Here is a 15,965-nt window from a genome sequence, read left to right on the forward strand (position 1 = left end):
TTTTCTGGCGAGTTTCCTTGATCTATGATGAGTGCTGTAATAATGCTGGATTTTCCTTATGCTGTCTTGGGCTGGCTTGTGTTGGGTTTCTCTGCTTTGTGATCACAGCTGTACTGTGTCATTTGGGTCTGGATGGGTAGTGTGGTGAACTTTATGGTGCCCTGTTTGTTTACTTTGAGCTGGTCTTGGTGTGAGACGCTTTTCTGTGTACATAGAAACCGTTGTCTTTATTGACAGAAGCCCCAGAGGTGGCTCCTCATGTGACTGAGCAATTCCTGGGATCTAGCAGGCCTGCTGCTTGTTCTTGTGCCTTCTTGAGCACTGTGATCCCATATTGGATAATAACCTTTTCAAGGCCTGTTTTGAAAGAGCAGCTGGATGAAGCTAAGCATGTAGGCATTTCTTACTCAGCAGCAACTGCCTTGCTCTGTAAAGGTGGCAGCAGCAGTGGTTGCTGCTGCTGCTGCTTCTCTCTAGTCCATTCCTACTGGAGTGAATCAACAGTTTAATCTTTATTTTTTAATTTTTTTTTCAGTAGCCCCAAATCAAAGCAGGAGGTGATGGTCCGTCCCCCTACAGTGATGTCCCCATCTGGCAACCCCCAGCTGGATTCCAAATTTTCCAACCCGGGTAAACAGGGGGCCTCAACCAGCCAATCGCAGCCCTCTCCCTGTGACCCCAAGAGTGGAGGTCACCCCCCCAAAGTGCTCCCTGGCCCAGGTGGGAGCATGGGGTTGAAGAATGGGTCTGGAAATGGTGCCAAGGGGAAGGGAAAGAGAGAGAGGAGCATTTCAGCGGATTCCTTCGAACAGAGAGATGCTGGGACTCCCAGCGATGATTCGGAAATCAAAGGTGAGTGCTAAGTATTGGTGCGAGATGATCCTTTGGCTTGTGGGTGTTAGCGAAAGCATCTGTCTGCCTGAGGTGGTGACTGTGTGCCAGCTGAAGGAGTCTAAATGTCCTGTAGAGAGGGGAGGATTTTCCCAGCTGGTAATGGTAAATGTATGTCTCCATGTTCTGTTGAAGTACAGATTGGAAAGTTGTTTCATGATAACACTGAAGCTCCCCAAGAGGTTTTGGGAAAATAAATAAAAGCTGTTTGTCTCCTTCCACCCCACTCTGTCCTTTGGCCTCCCAGGAGCTGCTGTGTTTGAATTGGAGTGTCAAAGCCAGCATGCAAGCCAGTTTTGTGAATACAGATGAGTAAGGTGTATTGGGTGATGATATATCACTTACACTGCTGTGACTGGTAGGAACACAGGACTGGAAAACAAGACTTCTGAATTCTGTTCCTGGCTCTGCCACTGATTCATTGTGGGACCTTGGACATGTCACTACCATACTCTTCACTTTCCTAACCCATGAAATTAGGTGCAGTATAAATAGCTACTTATTGTGTGTCTCAGTTGTGATATTTGATTAATTGCTCTGAGATTCTCACGTGAAAGGTGGTGCAGAAGTGCAAAGAGTTATTACTTCCCTGTGATATTAGGTCTTCCAGGGTTTGCATTTGATAGACTTCTTGACAAAGTGGCAACAAGAGAGCTTTGGCTGTAAAGGACCTGGGTCCAGTTTGAGTTAGTTTCCAACTGGTGTGATTAGCAGCTGTGTGGTCAGTCTTACAGTATAGCAGACTAGGGTTTAGGTGACATGAGTAAGGGGAGAGAAAAAAGGTCTCATACAAAACTTTCCCCACCTTACAAGAACTTAAATGCTTATCTGCTCGTGTGTGTGTGTCTCACATATGCTCTCTGACCTAGTCATTTGTGAAAGCCAGGAAACTAGCTAGAGTTGAGACAGTATGAGCTTCCTCTCAGCGGTGCTTGCAGAGTTTTTTGGAGTGTGAGTGGGAATCACAGTGTAACAGGACAGCTTCCTTAGTACTAATTGAGAGAGGAGTCTGAGCCTTCTTTATAGGAATATTTGGGCGTTGTGATGCCAACTGAGAGTCAAACTTCCTCACAACTTCCACGCTAGTGAGACCTTTCCCTCACACCTTCTTCCTTTCCAGACTGCAACTCTGCCGATCATATGAAGACCCAGGATTCCCAGCATACACCACACTCTGTGACTCCTTCAACTGCTTCAGCCCCAAGGTCTTCCACGCCCTCCCATGGCCTCACTGCCACTTCGGAGCCAGCTAGTGGACAAAAGACTCCATCCAAAGTGGTTTATGTCTTTTCTACTGACATGGCCAATAAGTACGTAAATGGTTGAATGTGTCCTTCGTGTCCTTTCCCTACATTTGTGTGCACCTCATTACATGAAATTCAAAAGCATGTTTCCTCCTTCAAATCCTTTGTGAGGTGGACAGCCATTTACAGATCAAGGGGAAGCATTACTGACACCTAGGCTTGGAGGAGGATTTTCAGTTTCTCCCCCCTAGCTTTGTTTTTGGCACATGTTGGCAGACAGCCCCTTGTTTCATGAGCTACACGGTGGATGAGTTAGGGCTGGGTTAAATGGTGACATGAACCCTAAAGACTGATTAGCAAGTTTCTGTAGATGTGAGGATTTTTCTTCTCCTTTGATTTCTCTTCTCCCAGACCTCTGGGGTCAAAAGACAGGTGACCCAGCCTTTCACTTTTCTTTTCTCCCTGCCCCTAGTAGTTGGGGGAGAGGAGGATTTAAGAAAGATAATCATCTAACTGCAGCCTCACCTATGTCTGTCTGTCTGTCTTTACAGGGCTGCAGAAGCTGTGCTGAAGGGACAGGCAGAAACCATTGTGTCCTTTCATATCCAGAACATCTCAAACAGCAAGGCAGAGCGAAACACTGTACCCCTGGTAGGGAGCCTTTACTTGGAAGAAGGGGGAGATGTAGTGGTGTGTACATGCATACACCGGTGGAAGAGGTGTGGGGCAGGGGAGGGTGGCTGTTTATGCTCTGAAAAACATGTTCTTGGCTGGAGGGAGCACTGTGCAGAGTGAATGAAAGGTTTTAGCGCTTCCAGAGTAGTTTTTCAGCTTTATAATTTTTGGGTGGAGTAATCCTGGGGATATAGGAGGGGGTGTCAAACATCACTCTTTGGGTCTGTGGGTTACACGTGAGCGAAATGAACACTTCATCTTTGTCCAAGGCTCTAGTTTGCAAAATATATGTGCAAGGCATCAGTTCCTGCAGAAAGTGTTTGTAGTGGGTTTGTGTGACTAAGGTGGGGACGAGATAGCACATCTTGATCTTTATCCCCCTCTCTCCATTCACACAGATGTAAAAAGAGCTGATTAAAATGTTCTGCTTTGTCTTTCAGAACACCCAGGTCACTGCACTTCGGAATGAAACCAAGCCTCTGCCACAACCTCAGCCGCAGCCCCCTGCTTCGCAGGAACACAATCCTCCCCAGAATGCCAAAATGCAGCCAACTCCACCTGTTTCGGCACCAGCACCTAAATCCACTGGCCCCCCATGTCCCATGGATCAGGACAGTCCTGGAGTAGAAAGTAAAGTGATGTCTCTTGGCAGCCCTGCCAACTCCACCCCATTGCAGACTGAGGGATTTGGGCAGAGTTCAACCCCAAATAATCGAGCAGTCAGCCCAGTCTCCCAGGGGAGCAATAGCTCCACTGCAGACCCCAAAGGTCCCACTCAGCAGGTATCCGGTGGCGACCCATCCAGTTTAGGTGAGAACCCAGATGGACTGTCTCAGGAGCAGCTGGAACATCGAGAGCGCTCATTGCAAACTCTACGAGATATACAGCGCATGCTTTTCCCTGATGAGAAAGAATTCACTGGAGGGCAAAGTGGGGGGCCTCAGCAGAATTCTGGAGTTCTGGATGGTCCTCAAAAGAAACCTGAAGGGCCAATACAGGCCATGATGGCTCAATCCCAAAGTTTAGGCAAAGGGCCAGGGCCTCGGACAGATGGAGGGGCTCCATTTGGCCCTCAAGGACATAGAGACATGCCCTTCTCACCAGACGAAATGGTGCCACCCTCTTTGAACTCCCAATCTGGACCCGTAGGACCAGACCACCTGGATCACATGACTCCCGAGCAAGTGGCCTGGCTGAAGCTACAGCAGGAGTTTTATGAGGAGAAGAGAAGGAAGCAAGAACAGGTTGTGGTGCAGCAATGTTCTCTGCAGGACATGATGGTCCACCAGCACGGGCCTCGAGGGGTGGTTCGAGGCCCTCCACCTCCCTACCAGATGACCCCTGGTGAGGGCTGGGGTCCTGGCGGTCCAGAATCCTTTGCTGATGACATGAATGTGTCTCATTCTCTACCCCCCAGAGGCATGGCCCCTCATCCCAATATGCCTGGGAGCCAGATGCGCCTGCCTGGATTTGCAGGAATGATGAATCCTGACATGGACAGCCCCAGTGTCCCAAACCCCACATCCAGACCCGGGCTTTCAGGAGTCAGTTGGCCAGAAGATGTGCCAAAAATCCCAGATGGCCGAAACTTCCCTCCAGGCCAGGGTGTCTTCAGTGGCCCTGGCCGAGGGGAGCGGTTCCCAAATCCCCAGGGCCTGCCAGAGGAGATCTTTCAACAGCAGTTGGCAGAAAAGCAGCTGGGCCTGCCCCCTGGTTTGAGCATAGAAGGCATCAGGCCTGGCATAGAGATGAACCGAATGATTCCCTCCCAGAGACACATGGAGCCTGGGAATAACCCCATCTTCTCTCGCATGCCTGTTGAAGGGCCCCTGAGCCCTTCCAGGGGGGACTTCCCAAAAGGAATGCCACCTCAGATGGGCCCTGGTAGAGAGCTGGAGTTTGGGATGGGCCCTGGCAGCATGAAGGGGGACATTAGTCTGAACGTTAGCATGGGCTCCAACCCATCCATGATACCTCAGAAGATGAGGGAAGCTGGAGTGGGGCCAGAGGAGATGATGAAACTGCGTCCAGGTGTCTCAGAGATGCTCTCCTCTCAGCAGAAAATGGTGTCCTTGCCATTTGGAGAGCATCCCCAACAGGAGTATGGCATGGGTCCCAGGCCTTTCCTTCCCATGTCTCAGGGCCCAGGAGGTGGTCTCCGTAATCTCAGAGAGCAGATTGGGCCTGACCAAAGGACTAACAACCGGCTCAGCCACATGCCGCCACTACCTCTCAACCCAACCAGTAACCCTAATAGCCTCAATACAGCTCCCCCTGTTCAGCGCAGCCTAGGACGCAAGCCCTTGGATATCTCTGTTGCAGCCAGTCAGGTGCATTCACCGGGCATCAACCCACTGAAGTCTCCCACGATGCGGCAGGTCCAGTCTCCCATGCTGGGTTCTCCCTCGGGGAACCTTAAATCTCCTCAGACTCCATCCCAGCTGGCAGGAATGCTTGCAGGCCCAACTGCTGCAGCAGCTGCTGCTTCCATTAAGTCTCCCCCTGTTTTGGGATCTGCTGCTGCCTCACCAGTCCACCTCAAGTCTCCTTCCCTCCCTGCACCTTCTCCTGGCTGGACTTCTTCTCCAAAGCCCCCACTGCAGAGTCCTGGGATTCCCCCGAACCACAAAGCCTCTCTCACCATGTCTTCCCCAGCCATGCTGGGGAATGTGGAGTCAGGTCAGTGCTTCCTATTCTATCCAAACGTAAATTCTTTGGTTCACGTATGGTCATCTTGAAGTGTGGTGTGAGATGAGGGCTCACAGAGGCTACCATTTGAGGCAGGGAGTGCAAAGAGGAGAGAGAACAAGGAGCTTTTCCTGCCAGTTTGAAACAAGTTGTGTCTAGGCTCAGAACTAAGTGAGTGGAACATGTGGGTGAGCTCCATAACAGATTGCCTCCTCTCATCTTACCTTGCCCGTGTGCACATGTTGAATACTGCCCTTGTTCCAGAGATGACTGTCAAATATATTTGGATTGGTTGGGAGGAGGAAGTCACTCTTTATGAAAGAGCTTAGAACAGTTTGTTTGCTAACCTGTCCTTAACTGAAATATTGTAGCATTGGGGAGAAATTTTGCTTTTTAGATCCTAAAGGTGCCTCAAAATAAATGGGTTTGTTAGAATAGAGGAGAAACAAAAGATATACCTGTAAACAGATGTGTACTGGCCACAGGAGCTATTGTTCACAATCTGTTCAGACACAGGTATAGTTTTACTTTACAAATCCTCCTAGGAGGCACTTTGTTGATATAAATTCAGATTTTGTCTATTTCATGTATAGTTAGAGGTAGCAGATGGATTCTCTGCAGCTGGTCCTCAGAGATGTGCTGCAGGTCTGTGGAGTGTATCGGTGGTGGTGTTTGTATTATCCTAGCACCTGAGAGCCCCAGTCATGGACGGGGATGCCTGGAGCAGGGACTACCAGTGTCTAGCACAAAAGACTGTACAATCTAAGAACGTAGATCGTATGAATCCAGAAACCTGTGTGTTTGGCATTTCAGCAGCACTAGTCCCATCTCTCCTTCATAGATTTAGAGCTTATACATGATTGAGTCTGTTTCTCCTACAAGCTTCCTAATATGTAAATCCCTGGTGTGCAGTGTTTCCAAGCAGCAGTGTGATGGAACCAGCTCTCAAGAGCTTTTCAGCCTGTGAAACCTCCTCCTTATTGCAGGAGTTTGGGAGGAGACTGTGAAAGATGCATGACTACATTGCCATCTAGTGTTGCAGAATGATAGCTATTGAAAGGGACCAGCAGGCTTTTTTCCTGTTCAAAGTGAATAGACTGCTCCTGTGGCTCAGAAACGCATGCTAGTGAGTTGTGAGCTCCTGTGGCAGCAATGGTTCTAACTATAGACACTTCATGTCCATTGTATGCTAATATCTGCCATTTAGCCATCTTATTCTGCGTCCTATGTCTAGAAAGTGCCACACTGGGAAGGAGGAAGAATCTGGATACTTCTGTCTAGAGTGGCCTCTGAGGCTGAGTGTTAAGTTTGGCATTGAATCTGGGCTTGAATTGCTGCAATTAGACCCAGACTCTCCAATCTGTGGCTACTTTTGTGCCGAGAGGGGTCTTTAATACAGAGGGTTTTTTGGTGGTGGCTTTTGTTTGGCTGACAACAGAGTGTTTTAAACTTCTTCCTGAAATCAATGATCCCTTGCTCCAAAACTGAGCCAGGCATCTTGAAGCTTATTGGTGTGGAGACATGGGGACTGGGAGCAGCAGAAAATAGTGTTTACACTTTTGGAAGAGGGAAGGATATTTTAAATTAATAGGGAAAGAGACTCCTTGAGACTGTAACTGTAATGAGCTTTTATATGCAAGATTTAAGCTTAAATCAAAACTGGAAACTTTGTATAAACTTTTAATAGAGCTCTCCAGAAATCAGCATGGATGCCTATAATGTATGACCCACTATGGCTGTATGTCCTCTGGGTTCTGTCTCTGTGCTCACATTTGAGGCATAAATGGAAAGGGAATTACAATGGAAGTTCGGGAAAAAATTTCCAACTAGTTGACCATGCTTCTGGGAATAGTATTGTCTTCCTCCCAAAAGAAACCACATGGATAGAAGTCCACTGTCTAAAAGTACAATGTGTATTTCAACCATACTTAACTGTTTGCCTCACTACTACTATTTGGAACCACTGATGGGGTTTTCTGGGAGAAAAGGGGTTTATTTTAAAAGGGTTAAAAACCCACCTAAATCCTTTCCTCTTTTAGGTGGCCCACCACCTTCCACTGTCAGCCAGTCTGCTCCTGTGACTCTCCCTGGAAATCTTCCCTCTAGCAGTCCCTACACGATGCCTCCAGAGCCCACGCTGTCCCAGAATCCCCTCTCCATTATGATGTCTAGGATGTCCAAGTTTGCCATGCCCAGCTCTACGCCACTCTACCATGATGCCATCAAGACTGTGGCTAGCTCGGATGATGACTCCCCTCCAGCACGCTCCCCAAATTTGCCACCGATGAACAATCTACCAGGTAAGGCAGGTTCCCAGCCAGCCTTCTGTGTGCTCTGTCTGTGTTGGAGAAGAAATGGTTGGAATGTTTCCCAGAAACGTGCACCCTCTTTTTACACACAGGACAGAGCATGGTGACTGTCTGGCCTGTGCCAGAATAAGGGAGAAGCTGCTCTGTTCCTTATCCAGGCATTAGGGGAGAAGAGAAATGAAAGCTCCTGTCCCTTTGGGCTTAGTGACCTGCTCTACAATGAGTGAAATGTGTTTACGCTATAAGCCCCTGTCCCAAATTGTTTGTTGTTCACTGGAACACAATAGAATTTTTTTTTTTTGTGTTTAAAAAAAAAAAAAAAAAAAAAAGCCAGTGGGATAAGAACACAATTGAAAAAGATAACTCTCAGGCCCGGGAGTCTAGTAACAGGTATTTGAAGACTTTGCCTGTAGTTTACTGGTTTACAGTCTGCCCAGGACAGTAGTGATTGGAGCTGATCATGTACTTGGAAAAAAATGACTTGTTAAATAAATACTTGATGGCAAATTGCAGCATTCATAGAGCTGGTCAAATTAATTAGTCCAACAGCAATGAGAGCCGTCTGACATGCAGGTGCCATATGTTTGGAAGGGAGGTATTCAGTCCACTTACACAAACATTTGTCCACTGGATGTTTATAAAACAACTCCTACCCACTACACACACACGTGCCGCTAATTTTCCCACTTGTTGACAGTCTTGACAAAATGGTCACAACATGGATTAGCTCTAGAGTGACCACTTCTCTTGCTTTAAGAGCCCTGTTGAGTCACATTGGAACAGTGTGAGGTCAAGGTAGGGCTGCTGAAGCCCGTGCTGTGTAAGTTTTATGGTTAAATAGAACCGTAGCCCTAGAAAGTGAAGTTTCAGAATCTTTCACTGGCACTAATTTTGTTTTTTAAATTGGAGCCAGGAATATTACACACAGTTCTTCTGTCTTCATTGATTGTCTGATCTAAATTTGATTTTTTTTATTTCTTTCTTAGGAATGGGCATTAATTCCCAGAATCCTCGAATTTCAGGTCCAAACCCAGTGGGTCCAATGCCAACCCTCAGCCCAATGGGAATGACCCAGCCTCTTTCCCATACCAATCAGATGCCCTCTCCAAATGCTATGGGATCCAGTATACCTCCTCATGGGGTACCTGTAGGACCTGGCCTGATGTCACACAATCCAATGATGGGGCATGGTTCCCAAGATGCTCCAATGGTACCTCAAGGACGCCTGGGCTTCCCACAGGGGTTTCCTCCAGTACAGTCCCCGCCCCAGCAGGTGCCCTTTCCACACAATGGCCCCAGTGGAGGACAAAGCAACTTCCCTGCTGGAATGGGCTTCCATGGAGAAGGACCTCTGGGGCGTCCCACGAACCTGCCCCAAAGTTCAACAGATCCAGCACTTTGCAAGACTGGAGGTCCTGGGGGTCCAGACTCCTTCACTGTTCTAGGAAACATGCCTTCGGTTTTCACTGATCCAGACCTGCAGGAGGTGATCCGCCCTGGAGCCACTGGAATACCAGAGTTTGACCTGTCCAGGATAATTCCATCAGAGAAGCCTAGCCAGACACTGCAGTATTTCCCTCGTGGGGAAGTTCCAGGCCGCAAGCAGCCGCAGGGTCCCGGGCCTGGATTTTCTCATATGCAGGGAATGATAGGAGAGCAGACTCCAAGAATGGGACTTGCATTACCTGGAATGGGGGGCCCAGGGCCAGTGGGAACTGCTGATATCCCCCTCGGAACTGCTCCATCTATGCCAGGTCATAACCCAATGAGACCACCTGCCTTTCTGCAGCAAGGCATGATGGGACCTCATCATCGGATGATGTCACCAGCACAAACAGCAATGCCTGGTCAGCCCACGCTAATGAGTAACCCAGTAGCTGCAGTGGGTATGATTCCAGGCAAGGACCGAGCCCCTGCTGGGCTATATAGCCACCCAGGTCCTGTAGGCTCACCTGGTATGATGATGTCAATGCAGGGCATGATGGGACCCCAACAGAACATCATGATTCCCCCCCAGATGAGACCCCGAGGTATGGCTGCTGATGTTGGAATGGGAGGATTTAGCCAAGGCCCTGGAAATCCGGGGAACATGATGTTTTAAGCTGCTACCATAAGACTGGATGTTCTGATCCTTGTCAAGATGAGATTCCAAGTCCTGACGGCTTTTGGGGAGCTTCAGGAGTACAGTTTGGCCATGCAATAGGTGAAAAGAGACCAGAGGTTGCTTTGGGAAATCTCGAATGTATGGAATTTACCTGAAAACAAATTATTCATTTTAACAGGTTTTTTTTAAGATTTATTTTTTAAAAATTATTTTTGTGGACTTCAGTATCCCATGATGGCACCTGCTTTGAGAATCTGTAGCTGTATTTTGAGAATTGCCATTTGTCACAAGTTGCACCATTCTCTGTATGTTTACGTCCTTTGGACTGGCTTCTCCCAGGACTCTCGGTTATTTTTTTTTTTGTGTGTACTGTACTATATTGTAAAAGGGATTTTAGCAGAGACTTTTGTCTTTGGGGTGAGAGGAGAATGGGATTCTAGGCTGTTTACTTTAGGTGGAGAATCCATCTTCAGAACTTCGGACTATTTTCCTTCAACTCTAATGTATAGAAAACCAAACTACGACCTCAGAGCAGAGTATTAATGAAAAGCACAAAAAAGGAACTTAAGTTCAGTGAGGGGAATCTTTTAAAAGAAATAATAAGTTAAGGACATATTTTTCAAATTATGGAGTGCTGTCCAGCACCTTCTGTCTCTCCCTCCCACTCCTTATTAAATAGGCTTCTCTCTCCGTCCCCTTTTGTCTCCTCCTTTGGCAGCTGCAATACAATGTATTATTTTGGGGAGTAAATCTAGGAGAGCCTCTCCTCGTGTGGGGAGTTTTCCCACTTTCAGGAAGGGGCTGGACTTGGACACTGTTACATTCTACAGTAGTCTTTCTCTCACTGTTTCCTATTCTCCTTTTCTTAGAAACCCCAAGTGATTTTATTAATGTGGGAGTGGAACAGACACTAAAAGTTATCCAGGATTTTTTTTTTTTGTGGTTATTTTTTCTTCCTCCCCAGCGTAAGACGTTCTGTGTAACCTCCATTAAATTTGGTACAAAACCACTCGCCAGGGCTGTGGTGTCAGAAAAATAAAATATATTGTTTCTTACAAAAATGGACTGTCTCTTTTTAAAATCCAGTCCAGTGGTGTCCTGTGTGCTTCAGGTGACTGACAAGCTTCTCCTTGTTTGTTCACTCATTAGCGTCACAGTCGTATTAGCCGCTACATGGGACTAGCTTTCGTATCTTATGAAAGGTACTGGATTGGCTGCTGTGTGCCTCTTTCAATTCACTTCTCCTTTACTCATTTTACCTGGCCTGAGCTGAACTTGATTGTTTCTTTGAGTTTGGCATTATCTCAAAGGGGCAGACCTGAACCCTGGAGATGGTATCCACAGCCTCTTTCAACACCTTGAGGGCTGGAGAATTGGTTAAAAACTCCTGCTTCTGGACATCCTTCTGGGTTAGTGGTTCTTGGTCCACTGCAAGGCGAGTGTCTCCTTCCTGTTACAACAGGGAGAAAGTATGACACTGTTTGCAAAGTCTGTTCACTGCCAAAGTGTCTCTGCCGAAATGGCAACACTCGATGGTTCTTTGTCACACTGGGTTGTTGATGAGTGAGGTAGGGTCTCTGACGTGTGGATTAGAAGCTAAGGTAAAGGGAAGAATTAAATGACAAAGGTGTTCAGTGAGCAGGTTTTTTATCTAGACAACCTTGGGTAAATGTTGCCTTACTGCTGTTTCATTGATCCCTGTCTAATTCCATCTCTGCTTTTTCAGACCTTTTTGAGAGAATTTCAGCAATGAAGTTTTACGTAACATGCATGGGGAGAGAGACTGGATACTAAAACATAGTTCTTTCTCTAGAGTAAAACAGCAATTTATTCTCAACTCCTCCTCCTGCTTTGTTTGAAAGTATGAGATAGACTTTATTTATACAAGCTTGGCTGCTCTTTCTCTTTAGTAACATGGGAGGAAACATTCTGCTATTCAGACTCTCATTTTAAATCGCTGCACAGCCTGATGGCAGAAAAGCCCAAAAGGTAACCCCCAGATGGTGAACTTCTGAAACTTAATGGTAACATCCCTCCTATATCACAAATACATGGTAAATATTTGAAATCTGTTTAAAGTTGTAGATTGTGGTATTGCAGACAGTTCATCTATAAAGTACACACACAATTCTCAGTATCAAGGTCTAAAAGACAGTACATTCTCCAGGTTGCAGACCATATAACAGGTTAATCTACTCAACCATGCAGGTCAGGCTCTGTATCTTGCATACAAATTATCCTACCAGCTAGCTAATATCTGTCTTCTGGTGGTACCCACTAAGTGATGCTTCAGAGGAAGATTTACAACATTCCTTATGCTCTTGGGATCTAACCTATGTTGAATCAGAAGGTACTGGGACAGGTTACTACCTGAGTGGCATCAGTGCCTAAGCCTCATTCTTTGATATGAATTTAGGCATCCACATATCTTACTTTTCGTAATTATAAATGTGACTCCTAGACAAATTATCTAGACCTCTTAAATGTAGCATCTGTTATGATGAACTACTAAGGCACTGTAGGCCACAGATTGCAAATATGTTGCATAAAAGATTTAATTTAGTCAATAAGCCCAGCACTAATAATTTAATCAAGAATCTGCCTGTTCTCTGACAGCAGAAAGAAGTGCAGCTGATTAATTTTCACCACACTTCATAATTTTGAATACATCAATCATGTCTAATCTAAATATTCTTTTCTACTTGTAATCTTTGCACACTCATGTCTTCACACACAAATATATGCAGTCCTCCTCTGCCAAATCTATTCACTATTTGGTGTTTCTTGAAGAGAAATGAACAAAGTTAGAAGGCAAGACTCCAGTTAGAGAAATACCATGGTCTGCTACATCAATTTGGTAGCTGTGACTCTTAAAAGATCTCATCTCACTTCTGCCACTGGCCTGCTCCGTTCATTTTTTCTCCCACTTTCAGCAGCGGATCCTCCAGGTTCAGAGCCAGCCAATGTAGATAATTTCCAGTTATTTTTATAGCTGCCTATTGTAGACATCACACTTCAACACCTTGTGCTATATACTATGTTTTAAACAGCTGGTGTCTCTTTTTAATCCTTAAAAAGAAAAGTCCTCTAACATTTACTGTGTTGGAGCCACAGGCCCTACTTCAACTCAGTATCCACTTCTGCTATTCTAATGAAACTTCCACACCAAGTTCTAAGACCTTCTCCCTACCAACTCCTCTGCATGAAAACCAGTTCTTTACTTTAACTGCTCGTTGTTCACCGTCTTTAAATCAACATCAGAAATGTTTCCCCATAGTTATTTTTTCTTAAGTTTGAGGGACTTCTAGTTTAAAAAACCAAACAAAAATGTTGGATGCTGCATTGACAGGGAGATGGACTGGATATCCGAAATGAACTTGTATTACATTAAGGCATAGTTTTGCTTTCTAGAAACTTCTCAGTTAATCATATTAGATACAGCGATTGGCTCTACTAGTCTATCCTTAGACATACATTGCAAGAACTGAGTAGCGGGATTCCTCTTTACTGACTCTTGCAGAGAGAAGCCCTGTTCCCTGTTTTGGAGTTGATGACTTGAAAAATATTATCCATGTTGGCATCAGTACCTCAGCTACTTCATACCTGTATTTGTTTTTTAGCAGTTGGCAGTATCCTCCAGTCTTGTAGACTTACAGCTCTTAACTTCCTCCTTTGGTATTTCTGTCTTTGTGTAAAAGTACACTAATCTCCCATCAGTATTCCTTTCAAAACTATTATTTATAGTGTCTAGAGGTCTGCTCGATTTCATATAGACATTAGAGATCTACACCTCTACCCCGATACAACACGAATTTGGATATAACGTGGTAAAGCAGCACGCCGGGAGGGCGGGGCTGCGTGCTCCAGCGGATCAAAGCAAGTTCGCTATAGCGCGGTTTCACCTAGAATGTGGTAAGATTTTTTGGCTCCAGAAGACAGCGTTATATCGGGGTAGAAGTGTATATAGTCTTGGACAAAGCCCCCAGCACACAGTGCTTCTGCTGCCTCACTTCTGGTTGAGTGTTGTACAGGAGAATATTACTGCTAGTCATGAACAATGAGCAAAAGACAGGGGCAGCTTCCTCAGCAGATCTTGGCTTAATTCTTTCATCACACCACCACCCTTCCCTGGTAATTTTGTGCTTATATTAGAGTTGTCATACTGAATTAGACATGTAGTCCATTTAGTCCATTATCTTATCTGACAGTGGCCAGTGCCAGAAACCCCATATATAACATTATGGAATAACTGTTGAGAGGGGAAGTTTCTTCCCAATCAGTCAGCTAGAGCTAGGTTTATGAGCTGAAGCATGAGGGTTTTATACTCCTAAAATGTATTTTATGCTACCTAGGGTAAGCAGTTCTTTTTGTTAGCTGTATAGTTCTTCAAAATCTGCCTGTGCTCTTGAGTATCTTGTGCCAATGAGTTCCACAGAACTTGTTGTTCACTTTCACTAGATGGCGTCTTGTTCTTATATGATGGGGGTAAACAAGCTTATGTTTTACCTTCTGTATATCTTTAGTTATTGCATAGACTTCTATAATGTCCCCTTTCCAGATAGTCCACATCACTTCAGTCTCCACATAAATAATTCATCCTTATCCCTGTAATCACTTCCATTGCTCTTCTTGGAACACATTCTGCACTGTCATTCTTGAGCTAGTGAGCCCAGAGCTGAACATGGTGTTCCAGATGAGTGTACCATTGACTTATATGGTAGGTTCAGGAGGTATAAGAAGTTTGATAAAATATTACTAAGGCTGTCAGTTAATTGCTGCTAACACGTGATTAACTCAAAGTAAAAGCTGCTTTTTTTTTTTTAACATGCTAATTGCATAACTCTGAGATGGGGCTTGGTGGCTGGGAGATATGGCCAGTCTTAAGGATGGATGAGGGGCAGCCACTCACTAAGGTGCCATGCACAGGGGAGTGCTGCTGCATGCATCTAGTGCCCCTGGTGAGCCAGGACTGGCCGGAGAGCTGCAGCAAGATGCAGCCCCTGTGCAACAGCACAGAGTCTGCCTTGAGCTGCAGACCGAGTGCCAGGCACCACAAGCTGCGGCAGCAGCACAGAAATAAGTAACACCCAAAATATTTAAATAAATGGTGTTCTATTATTAACAGTGTGATTAAAACTCTATTTTTTAATTTTGCAATTATTCATGCTTTCTAATCACTTGACAGCCCTAAAAATTACTAATATTTTGTTTGCTTTCTTTGCTACTGATTGCAATTAGTTTAGAATTTGGTGATGTATACATGTATTCAAATCATTCCTCCCATTGTGCATTTGTCAACATAAATAGTGGTTGGTGGGGGCAGTTTAATGACATATCAAAGGAAAGTCAAGCCCATGTTTCTCAGACAGGAATTACTCTAGTACCTCCAGTCATATATCCAGCAATTAATTACAGCAGCACTACACTATTTACTGCTTCTCTTTAGGTGGAAAGGGATAATATTACACAGTGACACTGTAGCGGCTGTTTAGGAAAACTGCATGTAAATAACCAGATGTGCTAGGAGAGGAGGGCTATTGCATAATGCTAAGGGAGTCTTAATGGCTATAAATGATGAAGAGCCTGAGTTTTACATACTAACTAAAACATGGCGTCTCTGGTAATGCAGTGCTCCTTACTACTCTCCTAGGGTAATGAGGTCAGAGAAGAAGAGTGTTACCACTTAAATCAACAGCACTTCTACAGTAACCAGTGTATTCCTAGAGTGCTCTCACTGAGTACAAGCTGCCGTGATCCTTCCCAGCTTGTGAAAGCCGCGAGCATAGGCTAGAGTAGTTCACTAAACTTCCCTGTTAAATTGAGAAGTCAAATTCACCTAGGAGTTCATTGAGTGTACATTCCCATGCTTAATCTTGGTTTGGTGTAGTTGTATGCTCAAAGCACATTTCCATATGTATCATGATGGTAGGAAGGGATTTCAGCAGCCTCTTTACTGCCTTGGAAATGGGAGAGGTCTGCATGGACTGTATACACTATCAGTGGACTAGAGTACTTAAGTCCCAAGCAGCATGTTTGCACTAAGGTGAGACAAGG

General features: G+C 45.4%; 1 protein-coding gene across 1 annotated transcript in view; it reads left to right on the forward strand.

The window, feature by feature from the left end:
• BCL9 (BCL9 transcription coactivator) overlaps positions 1 to 10,972 on the forward strand; it is a 74,100-nt gene extending 63,128 nt beyond the window's left edge. The window contains exons 4-9 of the mRNA XM_050956605.1: positions 536 to 852; positions 2,012 to 2,201; positions 2,687 to 2,786; positions 3,251 to 5,489; positions 7,538 to 7,798; positions 8,794 to 10,972. Of these exons, the coding sequence (XP_050812562.1) occupies positions 536 to 852; positions 2,012 to 2,201; positions 2,687 to 2,786; positions 3,251 to 5,489; positions 7,538 to 7,798; positions 8,794 to 9,908 (4,222 nt within the window). The 3' untranslated portion in view covers positions 9,909 to 10,972. The remainder of the gene's footprint in view (positions 1 to 535; positions 853 to 2,011; positions 2,202 to 2,686; positions 2,787 to 3,250; positions 5,490 to 7,537; positions 7,799 to 8,793) is intronic.
• The last annotated feature ends 4,993 nt before the right edge of the window (positions 10,973 to 15,965 follow it).

The sequence above is a fragment of the Gopherus flavomarginatus genome, chromosome 1 (assembly GCF_025201925.1).
Source record: "Gopherus flavomarginatus isolate rGopFla2 chromosome 1, rGopFla2.mat.asm, whole genome shotgun sequence".
NCBI lineage: Eukaryota > Metazoa > Chordata > Testudines > Testudinidae > Gopherus > Gopherus flavomarginatus.